General features: G+C 52.8%; 1 protein-coding gene across 9 annotated transcripts in view; it reads right to left on the bottom strand.

The window, feature by feature from the left end:
- Positions 1–20,412: 20,412 nt before the first annotated feature.
- RCC1 (regulator of chromosome condensation 1) overlaps positions 20,413–25,912 on the bottom strand; it is a 29,619-nt gene continuing 24,119 nt past the window's right edge. For all 9 annotated transcript variants that reach the window (XM_050932042.1, XM_050932043.1, XM_050932047.1 and 6 more), the window contains 4 exons: positions 25,483–25,638; positions 24,222–24,341; positions 23,245–23,397; positions 20,413–22,205 (listed from right to left, as the gene is read on the bottom strand). In XM_050932042.1, the coding sequence (XP_050787999.1) occupies positions 22,030–22,205; positions 23,245–23,397; positions 24,222–24,341; positions 25,483–25,638 (605 nt within the window). In that variant the 3' untranslated portion in view covers positions 20,413–22,029. The remainder of the gene's footprint in view (positions 22,206–23,244; positions 23,398–24,221; positions 24,342–25,482; positions 25,639–25,912) is intronic.

Raw genomic sequence — 25,912 nt, 5'->3', positions numbered from 1 at the left:
TTGCCACCGCCACAGAAATGCACGTGCCGCCCTAACAGGGCATGGACTGCCCCCGTCATCCGCGGCGGCAATTCTGTGCGCTGCTTGGGGGCAAAAACATACAGACTGCCACCCCTTGCAGATTGCTGCCCCAAGCCCCTGCTTGCAATGCTGATGCCTGGAGCTGGCCCTGCAAGGCATACAGGGGTGGACACTGATAAGTCACTTCAGGTTAGCTCAATTTGGCTGAGTGGGGGCTGTTCCTGAGTGTGCCCCAGTCTAACCCCATATCAGTACCTGGATCCCAGCATTCGTATTCTAACAGCTTTGATTGCAGAGCAGACTGGACACCATGGTCATCAGTTTGAGATTCAGGCTGCAGCCAAGGTCATGACTGTGTCAGATCCCCCAGCAAAATACAAGCATCTCCCGTGCGAGGTAGGAGACCGTGATGCCGTGGCTGTACGGGGATTCTTTAGTGAGGCTCATGGGCGAAGGCAGAGCCTGTTTCTCTCTGTCTAATGCAGCACCCATTGCTCAGCAACCCCACCCATGGTCATCCTGTTACCCAAGGTTATCTGAACCCAAAGCTCTGGTGAACTAACTTCTGTTTTCCAGGCAGTGTCAGTAAATATGTCAGTGGGGAACATAGCACCTCCGTCTGCTAAACGCTTACTACACATAAGTGCTTCTGCTAAAAAAAAAATAAAAAAAAAAATCCTTGTTTTTATCGAGTACAAAGCACACATCAAAACTAGCAATAGCCTAAAAGCGCCCCAAAAATAGTTACCCAAAGTCTGAGGTGGTACTGAGTGACAGCAGCTGGGTTTCAATGGCCAGCCTTGCTCCCAGCCACTTCTTGCTTGTAGAAAATCCAAACGTCAAAGCGCACCCTGACAAAACTCTTATATGCACCTCAGAACAAAGCGTTCATGGTAACTTCTAATAGGCTGAGGTCTCCCCTAGCAATAGCAAGAAACTCATCATTTTTACTTATCAGCAAATCAGTTTCCAACAACTTACAAACAAAGGCACCCGGAGTCAAGTCACCTTTCTACTTCCCTCCCATGGATCTCTCCTCGTTAGTAACACAACGCAGCTGTTTTTGCCTGCCTAAATGAGACCAGATTTTCCTAATGCTTGTGGCATCCTTGCTTCCAAGCTTATGGGGGTTAAGTGCCCAAGATGGCTGAGAATTGTATCAAATCCAGTTCTCCCACAACAACCCCAATTCCTGACCTAGACTACGTGGAAGGGAGGGGTAATGGAGCTAGAGGCTTCTTTCACCTCGAGGGTGCCAGCTTCTAAGCCAGCCCAGGTCAGTAGGGACAGCCCAGCAGTCTCACGGGCTGGCAGGATTGGGCCCACGTGAAGCAAGTTTGCGGGGGGAGTCTCAGCCCAGCTCCCCAGGGGCTAACAAAGGCTATTATGGAGTTAAACTGAGGCACGGACTCCATTAGCAGGGAATGTGGAGATGAAGCCACTTATAAGCGTGCTGAGGCACAGAGTAAAGACATCAGGATTGCAGCCTCTGCTGAACCCACCAGCTGATTCCACAAGCCAAGCATAGCTCCTCGGCCCGCTGATTACATCGCCAAGGGACCCAGCGTGGCTGCATTTCAATTACTAGCGGTAAATGGCAGAGCTCAGCCAGCACCGAGACCGAAAGCATGAAGAGGAGAGATGGCGGGAGCGGCTCTCCCATCGACACCGCATTGGTGCAGCTGCGCTGATACAGCGCAGGTGGCAGGAGTGAAGCTAAGCCCAAAAGGTCCCTCTCTGCACAGCGGAGATCATAGCAATGCTGTGCCTCACCGGGCGGCTGGGAATACAAGAGGAGAATTTACGACTGCAAAGTGCTGAGATGGTGCCATCTAAATACCCCAAGTAGATAGGCGCTGCAACACCCGGAATGGGTCCCACTGACTGTGTATCCCTCAGCACCAGGACACCGGTTGGGCGCAATGAAGGCTGTCAATGAGCGGAAGAAATATCAACCCTTTAACTCTTTGACAAGCTAGAGAAAATGAGACACTAGAGTGGAGAGAAAGAGCTGAACAATTAAAAAAGTCTTTCTGATGCTAATTTAAAAATGCCAAGAAGAGCTGGAACCCTTCCCATCTGCCCTTAGGTTTTAAATAGACTCTGAACTGCTCAGGAAAGAGACTTGGTTTTCCAAGACAATTGCTCAAGGAACAAATCTTTGCAACATGCAGCAGAAAAGCAAGTTGAATATTAGGAAGCGTGTTGGCTGCTGGATACCGATGCTTGCCATTATATTCATGAAGAGAATGTGATAACGGGTTTTTAAATTATATAATCCAACCTTCCCCTTCAAAGCTTGGGTCAACCGCTACCAGATGTGGCTCCTCTTATGGGCCTCACATTCCAACAGAATTGTCCCTCTTGCAGCTCTGGGAGTCATTGGGGACTGGAATCCATGAGAGCTGGAGGGAAGACTTTAAGGTTTGGGACTGGGAAACAAACCCAAATTAGAATCAGATCCCCAAGCGGATTGAGTTCTCTCGCCCCTCAATGATTCAGCATCTCCAACCAGCCCAGCTTGCAGCCGGATGTGTCACCACATGTCATCCCCACTATTGCAGGTAGGCCATGAAGTTAAGAGCCAAATATCCAATGAGCTGTGTTATAACGGAGTGTCTCTCTCTCACACACATGTCCTTGGTCACGGACGACATCAGCAGACCAATCAATAGGCATGAGCCTGATCATCAGTAACACAGGGCACAATACGTCCCTGAAACGTGAGGTCAGGCCTATCTAAAGCTTCTGAGGACAAGAGCGGGAAAGTCCCCTCACCCACTCCAGATGGGTCTAAATATCACCATCAGCAGAGAAATTCGCTCCCATCCTAACTTTGCTCTCTTGATGATCCAGGGAAGAGTTAGTAGTAAGAAGCCCTGCTGAGGAGCTAATGAAGTGAAAAGACCGGATGGTCCTTTATCTATCACCTCGTGAAGTGTCTTACTGTGGGACTTCATGCAGGACAGCAGCAGAGAAAAAGTCCCCTGACGCTGGTTTCCTTGTTCTAGCCGCTTAGCCATCCTGCCTCTCATAAGCCACCCCCATTTAGGGCTATGCATTAGCTATTTCTTTTGTGCCATCCTGTTTATTGACAAAGAACGTTCAAATCCCGTTTCCCTAAACGCAGCAAGGCACAAGGTCTTTGCTCACACGTCCAAGCCCTGTTTCAGCCAGCACTTGGCCCAAAAGCTCCCTCTAGGCTTCCCTCCGGGCCATGCTCCCCGCTCCCTTCCCAAAGTGCTTGTCTTGGCTGCATCCTTGGCTTTCTGCCAATTCTCTGTTTCTCTGCTGCGTTCCTGCTATTGTCATAGAGGCAGATACACCCCCTCCAAGCAATCCTCAAAATCCCTGCTGTTACATGCTTGTGCTTTCAGTGGAGGCTACTATTGTTCCGGCTACCTGGTTCCATGCAGGAGCTTAATTGTTTCTTGCATTTATTAATGAGGAGCAGCTGTTACAGTTGTTTCAGTGAGGTTCAGTCGAAACCATAACAACGTGATTACAATATCTCAGCATCTTGACAGATCCCCAGACAGGCACTCAACACGAATGCTTGGCCATCGCTACTCATCCAGAGAACGAGGCACAGCAATCTCATTAGCCTCGTGGGTCACGACTGAGGCACTAGTGCCTCGCCACCAGCAGCCTGTGCGGGGCAGATATGTTCACTGCACATGGCATTATACCACTTATGACCTCCTAACCTCACATGGGCATTACAGGGCACAGCATGCACTGCCAGCACATAGACGATATGGGTTAGATCAAAACAGCACCACTGACTTCAGAGCCAACTTTCACTATGCGTTCTGCAATATGTATCCTCCCAGGAGCCCTGCAGACAGACACACACAGTGCAAATAGCAGATCCATCACTCTAGACTCGAGATTAGACCTGGGTTTTGCAGCTGACATTAATGGAGACCAGGGTATGGCCAATGGAGGGGAGTCAATTCCCTAAATGAGTGATCCATTGGTTGCTCGTTGTGTGAGTTCATGCTTTTGATTTTTCAGAGTCCCCATGGACTTCCCTTACAACGAACCCAATGGTCCCCTCACTCACTACATGAAGACTGCAGGAGTCTCACATAAAACTGTGTTGCTGCTGCACAGAGGAAGACCATAAGTGACAGTCCCCTCCCTACCCCACCCCCAGCCCTACCTTCCTATGGTCCTGATCCAAAGCCCACTGAAGTCAAAGACTTGCAACCAACCTCAAGGTACTGAATATTGGATCCTATGGCTGCAAAGCCTGAGCTGAGATCCATGTAATCAACGAGCACTTCTGCAATTGGAGTTGGTGGAAATGCATCACGTTCTCCATTCCTTTCAAGTTACTGGTGCCTGCTCCCACTTCCATTCTCCTCCAATCACTTCCACAAGCTCCTACCAGCCTGATAACTAGGAGCCAGGCCAAGTCAGCTCTCAGAGAAGCTGCAGCCTCCCTTCTGGCAGGCAGGGTCACATTATGCAAAGACAGGTACCAGCTCAGGCAAAATGTTTTGTTTCGCAGCTGTCAGACAGCATCAGCGACCGGCCAGCAATCGCTGCACGTTCAGAAAAGGCAGCACTTTGAAAAGGCCACGACAGATCTAAATAGCATTGGTGTGTTTCCCTGCTGGCGGACTCGGGGACAATTACAGAATGAACGCAGCGAAACAGAGGATTCACACCAGCAGTTAATAGAGCCCAGTGATAATTGCTTTCCCCAGAAACGGCACCCGGGCCCAGAGGCGCAAAGGTATTTAGGTGCCTGTAGCCAAGTGAGACTCACTGCCGTGGCGCCTCCTGCTGGTTTTCTTGGGAATTAGCTCGTCCAGCATTCAGAGCGCCCTCTGCTGGCCAATGTCTCACTTGCCTCAGGCCCCCCATATCCCTCCTGGACCCCAGTGCCCCTTACCTTGGGGTTCTGCCCCAGCAGTACCCCACCATGATCTGGATCTCCCCTCCCAGAGGAACCCCCAACCCTCTCACCCCCCTTGCCTCAGTGGCTACTGCCAGTCACCATCCAGCCCCCACTCCCTGGGGCAACCTGCAGTCTGTCATGGCCACTCATCATTGGCAAGGGGGGGGGGGTCGGACCAGCTGCCTCTGCAACCCCAGTACCTGTTTGGGCCTTTAACCAGGCCTGCAGCCTGGGGAGTTGCCAGGCTGGAGCTCCCCAGCTCCTCTTGCCTTTCCCCAGCCCTGCTCCATCCCATGTACCTGAGTTCCCAGGCAGCCTGGTTCTTCTCCCTCCAAGGCTGGAGAGAGAGTCTCAGCCCCTGGCTCACAGCCTTTTATAGGGCCAGCTGTGGCCTGATTGGGGCATGGCCCCAGCTCTGGCTATTTCCCCAATCAGCCTTTTCTTCTCAGCTTTCAGCCCAGCCTTCTCCAAGGGGTGGCTTTTCACGCTTTCACAGGAGCAGGGTTACTGCCCCGCTGCAGTGCCTAACTCCCACCGCTCATTGAAACCAATGAGAGTTTAGTTCCTAAACCCCTTTGAGGACAGGCCCAAGTCCCAGAGCTCTGAGATGCCACAAGCTTCACATACTCCAGGCACCATAACCCACACGCAGTCCCAGCCCTTTAAGATTTCCTCCTCTAATGCAGAAAGGCCCTTTGTGGACAGGAACGTGATGATATTCGATGGAGTTCACTCAGCAGAGGCGTGCGCCGTTTTTAAGGGGCCAGGAGCTTATCAAGTTAAAATTCTGTCCCAAATGAGCATTCGTTCAAGGGGAAATTTTTGGTTACACATTTACTAGTAACATTACAGTTGTGACTCAGAGCCTTCTATTTCAGCTGAGATCTCCTTGTGCTGGGCTGATATGGACACACAGTAAGACAGTCCCTGCCCCAAAAAGAGTCTAAACACACAAGACAGACAAGGAGTGGGAGGGGAAACTGAGGCAGAGCACAGCAGTGACTTGCCCAGTCTCACAGCAGTCAGTGGCAGAGCTGGGAATAGAAGCCAGACCTCCCGACTTCTATTACAGTGCTCTACCCATTAGGCCATGCTGCCTGTATTTAGCAATAATAGTATCTTGGTCTATCTTGATGGGATGGGAAGCAAAGATCCTTTCCAAGGAGTGATGTAGCATGGTCAGAGAAAGGGATTGGGAACTTGCCACTGACTCCCTATCCCCATCTGTACAATGGGGATACGACTCCCTCCATCATAAATACATTGGGGCAGGAACAGTTTCTGGCCATTTGTATGTACAGCACCGAGCACAGCGAGGCCACAATCTCAGTTGAGGCCTCTCATTGCAACTGTAAGAACAAGTGGAAAGTCTTCCTAAGACAAGCTTCAGAGGTGTCCATTTAAAATGGAAATGCTGCCTGGTGCGGTTAATTCCCCGCGTGTCGGTCCCTGTCATTCGAATGCTTTGAACAGCATTTATTTTCCATCAGCCTTGAACAAGCAATGCCCGAAGAACGCCGCAGGAGAAGAATATTACAACCAGGGCCCTGTTAGACGGAGGCAGCAGAACATGCAAGGAATTATAAGTGGCAGAGCAAAAACTGATCCGCTGTGGAAGTACAGGAGCAAGGAGCGCTAAGGGAAGCATGCCTGCTGGTCACCATTTTTGAGAAGAGACGACGACAGTGAGATCATGTTTAATGAGACTCCTGGGCTCTGCAGTTCAGCTCAAAGCTATGGATGGCGCTCTGCCCTGTGCAAGGCTCCTGGGCAGCAGTTTCAATAGTGGGGCTGTTTCACAGAAGAGCCAAGTTCAGCCCCGACGTAACACATTTGGGCCACTGAGTGAGTCTACACCAGGGATGGATTCAGCCCCCAGTTTTCACTGTTCTAGCGTCTGTGGATATGCCAGGCAAGAGGCCTCCTCAGAGGCAACAGGGCCTGGCCAGTCATAGCTGGGACAGGGCTAAGAGCTCCGTTGTCCCTTCACGTTCAGCTTGAGTGGCCTTTTGGGAGCCTCGTGCGTTGCCCCTGCCAACCCACCCGAGGTCCTGCATGAAGGACCTGATTCCATGCCCACTGACGTCAGGGGGAGTCAAACTTGGGACTTGGATCTGGCCTTAGATGGACCAGGATGGCTGTTGCTGACCTAAGCCAGAATCCCATCTCTGACACTGGCCGATGCCAGATGCTTCAGAAGGAGCAAAGAGAACAGAGCAATTTATCGAGTGAGCCATCCCGTGTCATCCAATCCCAGCTTCCGGCAGCTCACCTGGCAGCCTGCAGATCCCCTCCGCCGCTTTCCAGCAGCAATGCTAGAACAGGAGGAGGTTCACTTCCACCACATCAGGTCCTCCAAACTTCCTTGCGCTGATGAAGAGCTGTGTGGCCCTGATCTCCCTTCTGGAGGGAAGGGTAGAACTGAGGTGGAAGCAGCTTGCAGATGCCCACCAGCAGCCTGACTTCTCCCCCAGCAGAGCCAAAGCCAGGCTGGCCACTGGTTTGGCTAGCTCAACTGACCAAAAAAACCATGCATCACCACCCTATTATCATCAGACCAGGTAATGGAGAAGTCAGTCTCGTAAGGCAAAATCCTGGCTCCACTGAGGCCAGAAGACTCCATTGGTTTCAATGGCCCAGGATTTCTCCTAAAGATATTAAGGCCAGACGGGACCACTATCAACCATCTACTCTGACCTTTCCGGACAGCAAGGTCAGGAAAGTCAACACAGCTAAAGCTTTCTCCATTTCCAGTCACATCTTGAAGCAATTAGGTGTATTATATTTTTCTATTTTGCTGAGGAGCCTAGCTCTTTTGTAAGGCACTTTGAGATCTACTGATGAGACGCGCTTTTCAAAAGAAGGTCAGTATCACCGTCCCCATTTTACAGATGGGAAAACTGAGGCAGGGAGGGGCAGTCACTTGCCCAAGGTCACCCAGCAAGTCAGTGGCAGAGCTAGGCATAAAACTCTGGTCTCTGGAGTCCCAATCCAGTGCTCTACCCACTATCCCCACCAAAAAGCTACCAAGCCAATCCTTTTATAGCAAATTAAAATTATCTCCTTATCTAAAAATCACAGGCAAGAATGACAGGCTATTTTAGATGAATGAACAGCTTCAGATTCCCTCCCATCCCTTCCTGCCTCCGTTCTGGCTTAATTAGTGGTGGATTGGCACGCACGCACACACACAAAGCTTTCTTAAATTATAAAAATGAATGAGGCAGGAGCTAATTGGGGAGATAAAGATGCCTAGAATTTTGAAGCATTTCCTTTGTGCTTAAAAAAAAAAAGATTAATCTTAGGAGCAGGTGTGGGAGGGAGGTGGCTTTTTTAGTCAGATTTTAGCTAATCCTCATCACAGACAGCCGTGCTTTGGTTAATTTCTTCCACTCAGTGCCAGCAACAACAAAAAATCAGGGAGAGTGAGAAGAGGTTTCGCTATCTCTTCTCCCCCTGAATCTATCTGCTCTGTAGATAAGAAGAAGAATTCAACCTATTAATTTCTCTCTACTTGGGCGAATTGGTTCTTGCCACTGGACAGAGTGAGTTGACAAGGTCACCAAGTTCTCTCCTATAACCAGTACCCGTCCCTTGGATCTCCCTGATACAGTTTAGGGCAGCAGCACACGGTCCCTGGTATCAAAAGGGTTGAGAAGCTGCCCTGTAATATTCATTCACTCACATGCATTCTCAGTTAGGTCAGGCTGTGGGAATTCTTAGTGCAATTAAAGTATTAGCAGCTGTTATTTCTCATTAATCATCGTGTTAAGGCAGGGCACTGCCCACAGGGAAATCTAGTGTCAGGATGCTATATATTTTTTATACTCTGCACAGAAGATCTGTCATATGCAGCTTGAGATTTACAAAGAAAGGTTGGCTTCCAGCTGCGACTTTGCTGACAGCCTCCATGGGAGGTCGCCTAAGCTACCTTGCAATGTAATTCTGTTCTTGTGATTCCCTGCAGGAGGGCAGTGCTTGCCTGAGCACCTGGCTTCAAAGTTAAGCTCTGGATTTTTCCTCCAAATTGCTCTGAGTGGTGATGGAAGGGAAGGGAGCAGCCAGGGGGAGACCAAGCCATTCAAGCCCTGCAGAACAGGGTTTGGAAGAGACCTTGATCAGGCAGGGACATTGCATTAAACCTTGAGTAGTCAATCCTCATGTAATGCAATGGCAGAGTGTCACATCCCTGCTCTAGCAGCCGGTTTCCACCTACAGGATAACAGCCTACTACTACTACCACCACCACCAGTCAGTGAAGTGACTCAAATGGGAAAGATCTGTACTGCTGAAGGTCCCTGGTTTGAGCCCAGAAGACGACTGATGCAGGGCCAGGGTCATGTCACTTGCAACCACCACATGAGATCTACTGGGTAGAGCACTGGCCCGGGAGTCGGGTGACCTGGGCTTTAGTAGCTGACCTATGGAGTGACCTTGGGCAAGTCACTTCCCTTGTCTGTAAAATGGGAATGACAATATGCTTAACGGAGGGGCTATCGAGCCTTGGTGTCAGCAGATCCAGGCCCACTTGTCCTCCAGCCAGCTGTGTGCTTGTCCCATGGCATAAGGATGGGTCTCGGCTGCCAGGTCCTCTCCCATCTCAGCAGCTGAGCCCCTACAGCCACCCCTCAACACAGCAAGAATGCTTTCCCTGGTGGGCCCCGCCGCTCTCCCTGGGGTGGAGGCACGCGCCGGCTTGTCATATGTTGTTCTTTATTTGGAAACACAAGGCCTTGCATGTGCAGGACGAGTGGGCTGGCAGAAACGGAGTGAGGGGCTGGGGGCAGCAGAAGGAGAAGCCACGCGGAAGCTTCACGCAGTCTAGCTACAGCCCCAGTTGACAATGGGGAGTGAAAGCCGGGGAGCAGCTGCTATTGTTTCTATGTTAATATCACTGGGTTGCTCATCCCCCTCCCCACCCCTTGTCCATGTCACTAGTGCAAGCCGTGCTGGGTCTGCAGCAGTCCTCACTGCAGCCAGCCAGCCCCTGGGAGCTTCTCTGATCCCACAAGCCACGCACAGGATCTGGACCCCAGGCCTTCAAATGGGGCAGCACAAGCGTCAGGATGGATGGACACAGTGCACGAGTCAGAGAACCCAGTTTGGCTCTCTGAGCATCTGGCAGCTCAGCAGGGCTGGGAGGGGGAAAGTTTTTCTTCCTCTTGACTTTTCAGCGGCGTGGATTTGCTCTGGATTAATAAAGACGGAAGCCCAAGAGGCCTCGTTTTCTTCCCCACAGAGTCACTTTTCAGAGCAGAGTCGCACTTTAATGAAAGTCTGTGCAGCCCTTTGATACTGTACGTCTCTTTCAGCTCGAGAAGCCTCTTTCGCGGCTTTTGGTGGAGGATCTCGGAGGCTCCTTTTGTCTGTGCCAAGCCCAAATACTGTATATTCCTTTTTAAATTCCCCTGCCCTTAAAGGGACACAGGCCTGCTCAAAGGAGCCGTTCCCTGCAAGAGGGTTCTGTGTCTCAAGGCTGATCTGATCTTGTCTCTCGTCGCACAAGGGGAATTCCACGAGGGTTTGATGCCTTCAAGTGATGAACCATTTCCAGGGATGGGAGGGGAAGATGCCACCGATGTGGACAACCGAAATTTTCCAGTTGCCAAGTGATATCCCTCAATTGCAGCATCAGGTTCAAAATAGTGCCCCACCGCATGTAGTGTGGTCTCCTGTCCCAGAGAGTTTATAGCCTAGACCAAGGCAAAGGGTGAGATTTCCTGACTCCCAGGGAAGTGCACTATCCACTAGGCAACACTGTTTCCCTTGGCTTTCCCCCTCCCTTTCATTCCTTTTACACAGTGCCTCAGGACAGCTCGCGGTTGGAGCTCTCTGCTGACGCTTTTCTTGCAGGCTTTTTTAGTCAACGGATTTTAGAAAATCCTCACACACAGCCAAGCTTTGGTTAGTTTCTTCCACTCAATGCCAGCAACAACAAAAAAAATCAGGGAGAGTGAGAAGAGGTTTCGCTGTCTCTTCTCCCCTGGAATTTAGCTGCTCTGCAGGTCAAACGGCGCCCGGAACAAAACTCTGCTCGAGTTAAATTGTCAGCCGGCTCTGCACTTTCCATCAACCTCCAAGCAGAGAGCAGCCAATCACTGCTCACAATTACATAATGGTCAGACCGGGGTCCGCACCAGCACGGAGCTGTGATTGACAGAGCACAGGAAGCACCGAAGTTCTGAAATCTCTATTTCCATAACGATGAATGCAACACGGGCTGGCAGCAAAGGCAGGGGAGCTCTAGCTGGTTGGTATAATTGCAGTCGTAACATTATGTCCTCCTCATACATGTCATCTCACAGCACTTGCCTGATCAGCCAAGATCCTTTTTAAAACCACTGACACCAGCTCCTGTGTTTTAGGAGCACAGAGCACAAACCAATTACTCTCTCCCTTTTGCACTGGCCTGCAAAAGACAGGGGCAAAGGAATTGATTTGCAGCAAATCAGAAGACGGTGTTGCTTCCTGCAACATATGGTTAGGCTGTGGAACTCACTGATGCAGGAGGTCCAGGAGTCAAATTCTGTAGCTGAGGTTTTAAAAAGACAATTTCATGACCACTAATGGGCAAATCTTCAGTTTTTTACTCAGGTAGAGCTCCCATGGACTTCAGTGGGAGTCAGGGCTGGCTAAAGACATGATTTGTCTTGAATACTGTGAGCCAATGTGGTCACCCCATCTTAAAAAAAGATCTGTTGGAAATGGAAAAGGGCAACAAAAATGATTAGGGGTATGGAACAGCTTCCATATGAGGAGCAATTAATAAGACTGGGACTTTTCAGCTTGGAAAAGAGACAGCTAAGGAGAGATATGATTGAGGTCTATAAAATCATGCCTGGCATAGAGAAAGTAGATAAGGAAGTGTTGTTAACTACTTCTCATAGCACAAGAACTAGGGGTCACCAAATGAAATTAATAGGCAGCAGGCTTAAAACAAATAAAAGGAAGTATTTCTTCACGCAACACACAGTCAACCTGTGGAACTCCTTGCCAAAGGATGTAGTGAAGGCCAAGACTATAACAGGGTTCAAAAAAGAACTAGATACATTCCTGGAGGGTAGGTCCATCAAGAGCTATTAGCCAGGATGGGCAGGAACGGTGTCCTGAGCCTCTGTTTGCCAGAAGCTGGGAATGGGCGACAGGGGATGGATCACTTGATGGTTCCCTGTTCTGTTCATTCCCTCTGAAGCACCTGACATTGGTCATTGTCGGAAGACAGGATACTGGGCTAGAGGGACCCTTGGTCTAACGCACTAGGGCCATTCGTATGTTCTTTTGATTTGGTCCCGCACTGGTAGCTAAGCGCCTGATCCAAAGCCCATTCAAGTGAATGGAAAGACTTGGATCAGGCCCTACATGAGTTAGAGAAGGAATATACTGTAGTAATAGGAAGACAAGCGGCTGAGTGTATCATTGGATTTTCAAGCTGCACTTTCATCCAGCCCACTTCAAGGCCGGGTCTGCACTGGAGGTTGGAGGTAGCAGGATAGCCCTGATCTTGCTGCACATCCCCGTCAGCCATAATGCTTTGCATCCCCTCTGGGTATCTGCTTCCCCTCAGTGTACCCCTCTGGGTACCCTGCCCCCTGGGTACCTACCCTGGAGTTCCTGGCACTACTCCCTGAAGCAGTGGCTTGTGGGAGATTTCACCTTTCAAGAGCCATCCTGGTAAGAGGGCATTATTGCAGGATGACCACGATGCTGAAGACAACGTCAGTCACTGATGTTGTCACCTGGGGTTGTCAGAACCCCTAAGGTAACTTTCACTCCAGGCAGTGTCAGGAATAAATCAACAGGCACTCAGTGATTCCGTCTGATCGAGGCGCAATGCAAGTCAGCATGCTCTTGTCTAACCCTGCAGTTTATTAGATTTAAGCACACACAGACATAAGCAACAATTTTAGAACATCCCAGATATTGAGTATTCAATGAAAAGTTAGCGCTGGTCAAACGCCTCCCTGCCGGGGAGTAAAGATGCCAGGAAAACGTCACGACCAGGATACCTCCCCAAAGTACACTCAATTATCTAAACATTTTATAACTAACTCAGTGACGGATTAACAAATTTGCCACCCCTAGGCCCTCATAAAATCCCCCCCGCCCCGCACCAGCTCACCTCCGCTCCCCAGCGGCAAGCCTGGGAGAAAGTGGGGAGCAGGAGAGTTGTAGAGCGCTCGGGGGATGGCGGAGGTGGCGTGATGGTGAGCTGGGGCAGGGAGTGGTTTCCTGCCTTCCCCCTGCCCCAAGAGTTACTCCCCATGCCCGCTGGCCCCAGCTCACCTCCGTTATCCCCCAAGCGCGCTGCCACTTGCTTCTCCCTCCCTCCCAGCACTTCCGCGCAGCAAGCCTGGGAGGAAGGTGGAAGGAGGGAAGCATGGCATGCCTGGGGGAGGAGGTGGGCCGGGGATTTGGGGAAGGGGCGGAGATGGGGAGGGGTTGTGAGCATCCCTGCAAGTTTGCCACTCTAGGCCTAGGCCTTGTTGGCCTAGGTGATAATACGCCGCTGAGCTAAACTTCTACAAAACATGTGGTTATACTGACCCCTAGGAAGTCACTTTTCTTAACTTCCAATACACTATTACTCAGAGGCGTCTAGACTCAAGGCTGTACAGCCACACATCTTCCATTCTCTGTGGTTTACTTATTCTCCCCCTCTTCCCGTACGGATTAGCAAAACTGCCAGTAATTATGACCTTACTTTTGAAAGCCTGTCTCCAAATTAATCCTTAACTATGTGGGGTTCTATTTCGTTCATTCCTTGTGGTTGAGTGCACATAATATGGTTGCAAACTTTGATCACATTCTGGGGTATACACACCTCACAAATCCAGGGCAACAATGTCATAGTTCCAGGGCCCAGTGTGTTTCAGAACCCCTTTTGAGTGCACCCCTTTGGGGATAGAGCTTGCTACCATTACCCCTTTCTGACAGCCGTGCAGTTCTATCACCCTGGGACTGGGTCCCCCCGCAAACACTCCTCCAATTTCTCAACCAGTTAACACAACAGCTCTGACCAGGTTTGGCTTCATTCCGGGTATCTGTGACCAGAATTCCCAACCCATCCAACCCTCCCCCTGTTCCCTGACTGCCCCCCAGGACTCCCATTACCACTGGCAGCACCAATTTTCTTCAACTGGGTCACAAGGAAAAAACTTTGAAAGCCAACTGCCCCAGGGTACATCAACACTGCATGGGAAAGCCAGGTCTGTGGGGCATGTCTGTGAACTCAGCGTTTCCAAGCCTGGGCGTGAGCATCCACACCTTGTAAGCCTGGGTTTACAATGCTGGACCCGGGTCTCGCAGCTGCGCGAATGTGGCTAAGCTGCACCGTGCAGACCTGCTGACTCGGGTCTGCGGCTTGAACTTCATCCACATTGCAAAATGACAGGGCTTGGGCCTGAGCTAAAGTAGGATTTGGACATAGACATCCCTCCCTCTCCTGGTGGGTCCAAGGACCCAGGTCCTGAGTGCTTCCTGACCTGACCCAGATAGGTGTGTGTGCACGGACAATAGTGGGGAGAGGTTGGGCTCAATCATGAGCCTGAGCCCAGGTTTACAATGCAGTGTAGACACACCCTTAATTAACCACAAAGCCAGCCTGCCTGAAAGGCCTTTGCTATTTCCTACGTTAGTGAACTATTCCTACCAGTAAATTTGCTCAGCAGAACACGAGTGTGAGTTGGCCAGGGAAAGCCAAAGCAAGTTACTTAAATCACGTGAGCAAGTATTTATAGAGACTTAGTTAATTACTAGCAAGACTGAGTGGCTCCTAGAAGCCCCTATGGTGGATTGAGACCCCATATGCCACACACTGTACAAAATCCAGGACATTGCAATATTACAGCCTGCAGCATTCCCCCCAGCACGAGTTCTGTTGAAGCTTCAGAGAAAGGAGAGCAACAGAAGCATCAAGCTCTTTTTCAAATTGCTTTGCTGTGCCATTTGAACCAGCACATTTGATCCGACTTTCAGCGAGACTATCAGACACTACAGCACGAGGCTGCGGAGCATCTTTCATGCCAACGCTCTCCCCCAAATGCCCTAGAGAGAGAGGTTTTAAAAAAAGAACCGAACACACAAAGAAAGAGGGAGAGACAGACCCACGGAAAGGCAGGCCCCCCAGCGAGGAAAGCGCTGGATTCAGTTACTGCTGGAAAGGAGATGGAGGGCCGATGAGGCAGAGAGAGACAGAGGAAGGTCATTCCAGGCAGCAGGAACTGCAGAGGAGAAGGCTCTTGCACCAAAGCACTGTGGTGAAATTGCAAAGTGGGAGAGCGGTGTGGTCAGAGGGAGCGCGCAGCAGAGACTCACCCAGCTTAGCTTTGGGGCCTGTCCACTGTTCACACTGTTGGGCTCCCCAGTAACTTCACATGCCACAGGACACCCCTTTTGGGGATCGGGTTTACTAACAGAAGAACTGGCCCCAGCTCTCCTCCTCTGGTCTCTGCAGGTCCTAATACACACTGGTCACCGTGTCTCAGAGCACAGGCCACAGGACTGGTATGTAGCTGGCTCACATCCTGGGGGTGGCGTTCTTAGCCCCGGCCCAGCTGGGGCTTCCCTCCCCCAGGCATCTCCCTGTTCAGAGCAGTTCACCCAGCCCTTCTGCTCCTGGGAGTCTCCCCTGAGCAGGCCAGGCTCTGAGTCACATGCTGCCCTCACCCCTCAGGGCTCATTGCCCTCACCTGGGGAAGCAGGCTACACCTGGCACAGGTAAGTCTGAGTGCCCAACCCTCTTAAAGGGCGAGCTCCCCATCACAGTGAGGAACCAGAGCGTCTCACTGAGATGCTTGCTCAGGAAGACCAGTGTAAATCGAGCAGCAATCACGGCATGTGGCAAATCCTGTTTCAACCACTCAAACCCAGGGCATGGGCGGAAAGGTCTGGCGGGGGAGTGAGGAGGGGACGCGGCGAGGCAGGGGTGGGCGGGAAGGTCTGGTGGGAGTGTGAGGAGGGAACGCGGCAAGGCAGGGGTGGGCGGGAAGGTCTGGCGGGGGAGTGAGGAGGAGACGCGGTGAGGCAGGGGTGGGTGGGAAGGTCTGGCGGGGGTGTGAGGAGGGGACGCAGCAAGGCAGGGGTGGGCGGGAAGGTCTGGCAGGGGTGTGAGGAGGGGACACGGCGAGGCGGGTTGGCGGGAAGGTCTGGTGAGGGAGTGAGGAGGGGACGCGGCGAGGCAGGGGTGGGCGGGAAGGTCCAGTGGGAGAGTGAGAAGGGGACACGGCGAGGCAGGGGTGGGTGGGAGGGTCTGGCGGGGGAGTGAGGAGGGGACGTGGCGAGGCAGGGACGGGCGGGAAGATCTGGCAGGGGTGTGAGGAGGGGACTTGGTAAGGCCGGGGTGGGCGGGAAGGTCTGGCAGGGAACTGAGGAGGGAATGCTGCAAGGCAGGCATGGGTGGGGGAATGAGGAGGGAACACAGGAAGGCAGGCGGGAAGATCTGGTGGGGGTGTGAGGAGGGGACGCGGCGAGGCAGGGGTGGGCGGGAGGGTCTGGCGGGGGAATGAGGAGGGAAAGCAGGAAGGCAGGCGTGGGCGGGAAGGTCTGGCGGGGGAGTGAGGCGGCTTGCTGGCTATGCTGTGGAACTGGCTGGAAGCTGGCCGGGGGGGCAGGAGGCTGGCTGGGGCTGGCCCAGTGGCTGGGGGGGCAGCCTGGCGTGGGCAGGTGGGTTTGGGGCTCTGCCATGCACGGGGGCGGGGCCTCAGGCAGAAGGGGTGCAGCCAATGGGCTAGCCTCCCCAAAGCAGGGGGTCCACCCTCCACCCATGGAGTAACTTTTCTACAAACAGAACTCTGAGCAAAGGAGGGAATGACCCATCCAAGCTGTGGCCGCCTTCCAGAGGGACTTTAAAGCCTGCAAACTCAGAAACACTGTTCCAAACCTGATCTATGGACTTTGAAATCTTACGTACGTGTCTGATCGCTTTACCATTTAATAACTCTCTTCGGGGGCTTTCTTTTTCTTCTCTTCTTTATAATAAACCTTTAGTTTCAGACACTAAAGGATTGGCCGGCAGTGTGGGATTTTGGGTAAGATCCAAATTAATATTGACCTGGGAACGTGGCTGAGCCTTCGGGGTCAGAAGAACATTTTTTATAGCAAGCAGAGTTTCAAATAACTTCTCACTGCGCTGGGCTTCGGTGCTGATTGGGAACCAGAGACCTGGAATGTAATAGAGAGGGCAGTGTGACTTCTTTTCTTCTTCTTGATAACCGGTGGGAGAGATCAGGAGCACAGCTGGCGACTGGTTGGTGAGTCTAACTTCAGGGTTAACCACCAGTCTTTGGGAGAATCTGGAGCTGGTTCTCCTTCTCGCTCTCCTGCTCTCCTTGACCCGGGAGCCTGGGGCAGCCTGCCCTGACCTTGGCTTTTTCATAGAGGGCTGCCCCAGGCACCCCGGGTCACAGCGGGGACAGGGTTTCACAGGCTGCTGTGAGCTCACTCTGCACCAGTCCATGTCACTACGTGATGTGTCTGACGATACCCTGTTTTGGTTTTAATTTTTTAAATCACAGTGAGACAAAAAAGCCCATGAAAAAGCCATTCATAAAGCAGCAGCTGCAATGTGGGGGGAGGAGGGGTGGTACCCTTCAAGGACACGAGCGCCTGGGGCAAACAAAGCCATGCCCCAACATTGGGCTAAACTCTCGCGGTAACAAGCAAAGCTGGATTCAGCATCCTGAGTAGAGCCTAAGAATCCGCAGCCAGCTCCTGCCACCCCTGGACACATCGCTCTGCACAGCCTCTGCCGGGATCATAGGAGCACTAGGGGAGTCCTGCTCTGCTCCTAAAGCCAGGCCGTGCAGAATTGCCAACCCATACCAGCGTCGCCCATAGGAGTAATTCCTCGCAGCTCTGGCCTTTGCCTCCAAGAACTCAGCTGCGTGTGCACCCCCAGGACCAGGCTGCGTCTGGAGATGTGCAGATTGACCAGCTGAGGTGCCAGCCCCAGACCGGCGCCGACCTGAGTCTCTCTCCACACCGGCAGGTGGGATGACAATAGCCAAACGCAACAGCTGTGAGCAGGTCCTGTAATGCTGCTGGGTGCTGCGTTCTGTTCATTTCAGTGACGTTACCAGGCCTGCTGAACATCAGAGCGCAGGGGGAATAGACATGGGGGGTGCAGACCGTGCAAGCAGCAGGTAGCCAGGGCCGGCTCCAGGCTTTTTGCTGCCTTAAGTGGCGGAGGAAAAAAAAGTCACGATCAGTGGTACTTGGGCAGCAGCTCCACCGCGCCACTTTCTTCTTTGGCGGCAGGTCCTTCTCTCTGAGAGGGACCGAAGGACCCACCACCTTGGCCACCCCAAGCACCTGCCTGTTGAGCTGATGCCTGGAGCTGGCCCTGCAGATAGCCCCCCTGTGCCGGGCCGGGCCCCCCACCATGAACCATCTCCCAAGCCCATAGCAAGCCTCAGAGAATCCTGCCCTTGTCCTGGACAGAGACACCTTGAGTGCATGGCTAACGGGGGCAGGGGAGGGTTTGCTGACCATGACCCTACCAGCTAGGGGAAGGCCAAGCACCCTGCCCTGCCGCCCTTCAAACAGGTCCCCAGCATAGGGAGCCCCGGAGCAAATTCTTGCCCTGCTGGAATGAGGAAAAGAGGCCACAGCTGCTGGGGGAGACCCTGGCCGACCCAGGGGGAATTTGTACCGGTGGCAGGATCGGGGAGCCATGAAATCAGGGTTCTATGCCTGGCTCTGCACCTCTCTCTACTGAGTTGCCCCATCTGGAAATATTCCCCCCCCCCTTTGCAAACCCTTGTGAGCACCTGGGATGAGCAAATTCTGTCTAAGGGCCCAGGCTGCTCATTAGCAGCAAGGGGGATGAGCCCCCGAGGGCCAGGACTTGGACTTCAGGCGCTGGAGCTGGGACTCCCCACTCCTGTCTTGTTGCTGCCACCGTGTGGCCACATCCCAGAAATGTAGGGGAAGAAAGTTCCCCCCACCCGCCAGGGTTTTTGACCCCATAGCTGTGACTCTGGTAAGGTTAGACAGAGCCGGGATGGAGGGTTTGGGGCCGCAGGCGCTGAGGTGACAGACTGAGCTGCTGCTGAGCGGGAAGAGGGTTGATTCAGCCCTGTAAAAGCCCAGACAGATTTAACAGCTTCCGCTGGCGTGAAAATTCTCATTCTGGCTGGTCTACGAAGGAAAGAAAACTCCCGGGGCCAGATCCCCAGCTGGTACAAACCAGAGCAGGTCCGTTGACTTCAGAGGAGCCACACTGATTTACACCAGCTGCAAATCTAGCCCCAGAGCTTCCAAGATTCAGTACCTGCCCCTTTTCATCAGCATCTCTAAGCTTAGATTCCTTGCTCCATCCACTGCTAGGCAAAGCGACTGGAGCTTAGCAGGCCTGGGACAGGCAGCAGGAGAACCCAGCCTGCTGCTGACAGGTTTGCTGGCAACTCAGTAGCTGGGATGCCTCCCTGGGAGTCAGTTCCAGACCAATGCACCCAGGGCAGAAGCCTTTCAGATAAGGTGCAAGCCCATGCCCCCTGCCTTTCAAGAGGGGCCAGTGGCAGGCCCTGACCCACATGGCTGGGGGCTCTCCTGTGCTGTGTTCCACAACAGCTGCCTGTGGCAAGGAGATTGCTGTGTTAGGCCCAATCGTTTTAAGATTGTGCAACTCTGGGGCTGCTTTTAGTGCTTTGAGATCCCCGATGACAGAATTGCAGCTGGGCTCCCTAGCCACCTCCCGTCTTCCATGATTTTTCAAAGATAATCGCCAATGGCTCAGATACCCCTCCTCAGGCAGCTCCTTGAGTATTCTAGGCTGGATTTCATCAGGCCCTGGTGATTTGAAGACATTTAACTTGTCTAAGTAATTTTTGACCTGTTCTTTCCCTATTTTAGATTCTGATCCTACCTCATTTTTTCTGGCATTCACTATGTTAAACGTCCAGTCGCCACCAACCTTCTTGGTGAAAACCGAAGCCAAGGTTTCACTGAGGCTCCTAGACATTACTGCAATACCCAACCAACCTCAAAACACACAGTGCCCACAACCACCTTTCTGCCATACCAGGCGTCCCGACTCCCAAGCCCCATCCTCACCTCTAGCACACACTACTGCTCAACCCAAGGGCAAGGCGTTAGTTTGGAGAGAGACATTTCGTTCAGACCAGCTAGAAAAGACGAAAGACGCCGCAGAAGGCTCGGTTTGTGGCTGAAGGAACTAGAACCAGGCCTGGTTCTCAGCTGCATGAACAAAGATTGCACGGCAGAGTCAGAGGACCCCTGGTACCCAGACTGTGCCGTGATGGGCTCCGTAAAGATACTCAAAGAACAGAAAATTGTTAGGTGTATTGTACTGTGCTACAATTTTCAAATTTGTATTTGAAAAGCAGTTGCCCAGGGTAGTAAAACAAAGCCGAGTGCTCTAGGTTAGGTTCCCACTATTTCACAGGGCCCAAGAGAGACAGAAAAACATTCCAAACGTTGAACCAAGGACTTCTCTCCTCTTCAGTGATGAGCCACACGAGGGGTTATCAAAACTCGATTTATTCCAAATGTTAAAAGTTTAGTTTCCTGCCTCTCTTCCCCACTCACCCCGCAAAATATTTTTAAATTCTTTTCTTTTTAAAAAAAAAAAATCAAAACTATTATATGAGCCACTGTACAATTTCCCTGTTCCCTCCCTGATATTGCTATAACTTAACATCGAAAACGGCTCTTTGCAGAACTGCGGTTCCTATTCAAGGTGTTTGGAATGCAGCAGCAGCAGAAGACAGAGTGGGAGAGGTGTGGCTGGCCTGGCTGATTAGACACACACGCAATCATCCAGGGTATTAAATCAGGCTGGTTACTTTGAGTGATCTAATGCATAGTTGGAACTGGATTCTCTTCCTCCTCTTCAAGGCCTATGTAGCAAATTAAAAACCTAACTGGGGAGGGTGGGGGAGACACGGAAGAGTACAAACAAAAAGCCATCAACAAAAAAGTGTTCTCTGGTTGCAAGTCTCCAGCGATGGATACAGGGAGTGAAGACCGGCTGGTTGCAATTCTAAAAGGAGGTGTGCGTAAGAGGGAGTTAAGCCATGTGAAAATACGCCTCTTCCTAGCTCTCGTCTGCATCCGATAGGGAAATGGAACGATTTGACTAGACAAATGATTTGCTCAAAACTTCACCCACCTGTAGGGTTTAGTCTAAGGTCAACGTATTCAAATGCAAAACTCTGGGGTTACTCTTCAAAAGTGGCCCAATCTGCAGAGGTCCTGAACGCTCCCAGCTCCTGAGGGAACTCAAGATCGCTCAGCATCTTTGCAGTTAAAAACAAGGCCAGCTACTTAGGAACTTAAACAAGGATTTCGGAGACTGACTTCAGAGACTCCCGGCTGAGGAGTCTCAATGCTCAGTTGATATTAGAAAACCTCTCAGGAGAGACCAGAATGCTTCCTCCCACCTCTGTCTGCCCTACAACCCTCCCCAGGTTAGATCCTCTGTCTCCGGACCTTACGCTGCACTGAGGCACGTCTGCTGTGATCACACCGGCTAGCAATTCAAGCAAGAAGCGGAGGGGAAGAGCTGGGAGAGGGAGGGCCAGCCTCAGATATCTACAATAAAAAGAGACTCGGCCAACAGATACATAAAAGTGACTCAAATCACACGAGGCCCGTGGGAGAGCTCTAAGGAAATGGGACAAGAGGAAGACAGGAGCTGGGGGATTTGGCTTTCGGGTGCTGTGGGCTTAAAAAGTTTGAGACACCCAAGTCCTGTTGCATATAAAGGAGAATGCCAGCGTGGCTGAGCCTGGAATTGTTTAAAATGGTGGGGAACCCACTTTGCCATCACGCTGGAAAATCAGCTTCGGGGGCGACCAAGCAGGGAGGAGGAAGAGGAAGAGGAGGCAGTGAGCTCTGAATATGCCAGCAAAGCTGCACGCTTCCAGAGGGGAAAGGTGTCTCTGAAAAGCCACACTCCAGCCATGCAGACTCTGCCCCTGGGATTCGAGTAAGAGGCAGCCGGTGTCAGTTGGGGGGGCTTCCCCCCATAATTCTGCAGACAAATCAGAAGGTCTCAGGAAACGACCAGTCTCCCAAACCCTACCCCTGAGCCACTCGAGGGGGCGTCCCCTGCGTTACTGCTGCATCATGCTGCATCATCAACTCTGCTCCTTGTCTCTGACCAGCAAGACGGTGTGCTGCCCCCCACTGGACACAGACAGGACAACGCGATTCTCCAGCTGCTTGCCAGTCATCTCCACGGGGCTCAAGACGTCCTCCTCTTCTCCTGTGCCCAGCTGGTAGTTGGTGCCCATTCCCCAAGCAAACACTCGCCCTGAGAACAGACAGGGGTAGATGCTGGAGGCTGTGCTGTGTGCCCGCAGCACGGCCCACCCGACGCCGGAGGCTGTGCTGCATGCCCATAGCACGGACAGACCCAAGCAGGTCCCTGGGGCGAGGAGGGGAAGTGGTTTTCGAACCCAGCACTTGCGCGGGCAGAGCGTTAGCTTCCTATGAGCACTCGTGTTGCCAGGACTCAGCCCTGTGGAAGCGCCAGGGAACGGCGAGGCAGAAACTCCAGATTCATACGGGCTTTTCGTCACAGGAAGGCTCCATTTATAAATAAGTGAACCGAGGTGGTTTAATACTGCACGTGGTTAATCAATTGCTGGTGGATCCACCAGGAAGCTCAGAGCCACTTGTAACACCCAGTGCGCGTGTCCAGATCCCCCACCGACCCTTTATAAACAGCCCCTTCGGAGAAAGAGATTTCTGCAGCGTTTGCCCAGCTCGACTCGCGTGCAAACAGCATGCGGTGCCCAGGTGCCCGCCCTCTAAGATTGCCACCCACCACCGGGGGATGTTCTGCAGAGGGACTGGATTGGTAACCGATATGGAGCCTTTCCCCTCTAGGTCGGTGGTTCTAATCCAGGCCAGGTAGCGACAGGGTTGTTATTAACCTCGCTGGCTGACGGCTGGGGAGCAGGGGGTCCGTAGCAATTCGACTGTCTCGGCTTCGGCTCCCTGGGTACTGGTGTCTAGTCTGCAAAGATCTGCCTTGTCCACCCTCAGCACGATGGGTCAGGATTGTGTGGATCTCCCCCCAGCTCTTCTCCTGGGGTCTCTGCAGATCAAGGCTGGGGCACAGCGGGTGGGTGGGAAAGCCCATAGCTTCCCTGACTAGAGGATTTTAGCCTGGGGGATGTCACAGCCCATCGCTGCTCGCCAGCCACATAGGGACAGGTATTAGCTGCATTCCTGGCATCCGAACGGAGGCACTAACTGACCAGGCCCCATAGTCGCCCATTACTCACACAGCCAGGCCCAACAGTCACCTGTTATTCAGAGCTATTCCCCCGAGCCCCTCCATTTACCTTCCTGAGTAACAGCATAGCCAACAGATGCCCCGCAGGCGATGGAGGAGACACTTGGCAGCTCCGGGATGGGGGTAGGCATGCTCTTCTCTTCCGCCCCTTCTCCAAGCCCTAACCGGCCATACTCTGCCCTGCCCAGGCTGTAGGCTTTCCCTGGCACAGGCGGGACACACAAGAGACACATTACTCCTCGGGAACAAAGACCACCCCAGATGCATAGAATTTACATCACTCGGGTACCTACCTCAGTCACCCCACATACATCTGGTCCCCCACCAACCAGATCTGGCTAATCTCAGGCATTATTCCTTCCCCGTACTGCCCCGTGTGGAACCCGGCAGCCTGCAGACCATGCCAGGCCAGGAGCGTGCAAAATGAGCCAGGGTGAGAGACCAACACATGCTTAGATGCCAGGGGCCAAAGCCAAGAAGTTGCTTCTGGTTCACGTATTTGCTCAGTCCCGTCCCACCCCCACTGCCAGCTAGGGAGAGATGAGCCGCATTCTTGGCTTTCTGGTTATTAGCAGCATCCAGGAGCATTTTGTGATTCTGTATTTAACAGAGACAACGTTGGGGCTGCGGCATGGTGTCCTCTCATTTACCAGAAAGGTGCCGTGGTCTAGTGTATAGTGCACTGGACTGGCACTCTGGAGACCCAGGCTCTATCCCTGGCTCTGCCCCTGCCTGCTGGGTGAGCTGGGCAAGTCACTCCCCCTCTGTGCCACAGTTTCCCCACCTGTACAATGGGGATAAGGACACTGACCTTCTTTGTAAAGCACTTGAGATCTGCAGGTGAAAAGCCAGGTGTGATTCCCATGACTCTGCTAGGCATTCACGTTCCCACCCATGGACTGTACTGAACATCCTTAGAGGCAGCCACAACCCACATGCCAGCTCAGCACAGAAAGCTGCCTGTGACCTCAGGAATGCCAAGGATCTGGGGCTCAACCGTCACCCCAATCCCAGTGCCCCACTCACCTTCCGAGTCCATGCACACCGTGTGGTGCTGGCCGCCCGAAAACCCCACCCAGGACTTGGTGGAGTTCTTGAACGACGTCAGGTTCTGGGGAGTGAAGCAGGGCTCGGTGTCCTGCGTCCCTGCAGGGGGGGCAATGAAAGCCAAGGAAGTCAGAGACAGGTGAGCAGACACCCCCCCTGCTGCCCACCCTAGCCCGCAGGTCACCCCCAAGCCTGCTGCAAGAGAACGAATGCACTACGTAATCCACGCTGCTTAGCCTGGACGGGGACCATCAGGAGACAATCCAAGAATGTCCCACCTGTTCTGTATCTTGCAGCCATTGTTAAAATGCACAGACCTGTGCCACGCAAACCCTCTGCTAAAAGCAATGGGCTGGTAGGGTGCACCTGGGAGGAAGAGGGTCTTGACAAGAGCCTGGCACAGTAAGAAATCCCCAGAGAGAGTCACCTCCACTGCTTCCAAATACGCCCTCCTGGAGGTCTGAGGAGCTGAGAGCATCCAGGCCATGTGTGGAGTTAGCAGTGCCGGAGGCAACAACTTAACAGCTGCTTAGGAGGCTTCTTATCTACCCTGACTGTGCCACAAAGGCCGGCTTCCTAGCACGTCACGGAGCAGGATGCAAGCAGGCACCTTGCCTTAACGGCACCTTTCTTCTGCCACCAGGACCGACCACGCACAGACGGGGCAGAGAGCTGAGCAGGGTACAGGACCTAACGACTCCACGGGAGGGCCCAGCCACAGACACCTTCTCGCACTGAATTCAATGGGAGCTGTGGAACTGCCAGAAAATTCAGCACTTTCTCAGCGCACAGGTCCCTGCAAGTCGAAAAATCACCCAGCCCCTCTGCGCCATCAGGGGCAGGGACACAGCCCGCAGGGGAGCTATTAAAGATCCCGGCAGCCTGGCCACTTTTAGAAAGCATTAAACAAAGCGAGAGCAGTGGGCGCACCCAGCTTGTTAGTATAGAGTTCTACACTCGCTTGAACCCCCGCCCGGCTGGTGTAAGGGGCCAAGAGGAAAGCTGGTCCACGGTCAACATGCTGGATGGGGCTTAGGAGACCTGGATTCTTTCCCCACTCTGCTACACGCTCCTCATGCGTGACCTTGGGCAAGTCGCTTCGTCTTCCTGCACCCCCACTTCCCCCTCCGTGAGACGTGGCTAGCACGCCCTTTCCCCCCTCCGCCCAGGCGTGTGCCTGGAGACCGTCTCAGTGTGTGCACGTACAGTGCCTAGCGCGGGAGCACAGACAACTCCTCACCCAGCTGGTGGTAGTTTGAGAGGCCGAAGCCGTAGACGTAGCCCTCCTGGGTGATGGCGAAGGTGAAGTACGCCCCGCAGAAGGCGTCCCGGAAGCGCACCCGGCCCTTGCCGCCTCTCCCCTTGAGAGGGACGCGCTGAGGAACGAGCAGTCGTTCTACACAGGAGACAAGAGATCAGGCTGCAGCAAGGAGAGGCAGGGAGAGTGCCCTCCCCATCTGGGGCTGGGGGGACGAGCCTGGCTGACCTTTCAAGTGCTTCACTCAGACAAGCGCCCCCTCTTGAGGCCTTATTCTCCTGGGGCTCTGTGGGGTGGAAGCCCCACCATGGGCTCATCTGCCAGCACCCAGCCCTCCCCTGCCCTACACCAGGGACCTGGAGACTGAGCAACTCAAGCCGCTTGTCTAAAAAGAAACTTGGTAGCCCTTGTG

The sequence above is a fragment of the Gopherus flavomarginatus genome, chromosome 22 (assembly GCF_025201925.1).
Source record: "Gopherus flavomarginatus isolate rGopFla2 chromosome 22, rGopFla2.mat.asm, whole genome shotgun sequence".
Lineage (NCBI taxonomy): Eukaryota > Metazoa > Chordata > Testudines > Testudinidae > Gopherus > Gopherus flavomarginatus.
The sequence above is the reverse complement of the archived record's forward strand: the minus strand, read 5'-3'. Positions and strand labels throughout refer to the sequence as shown.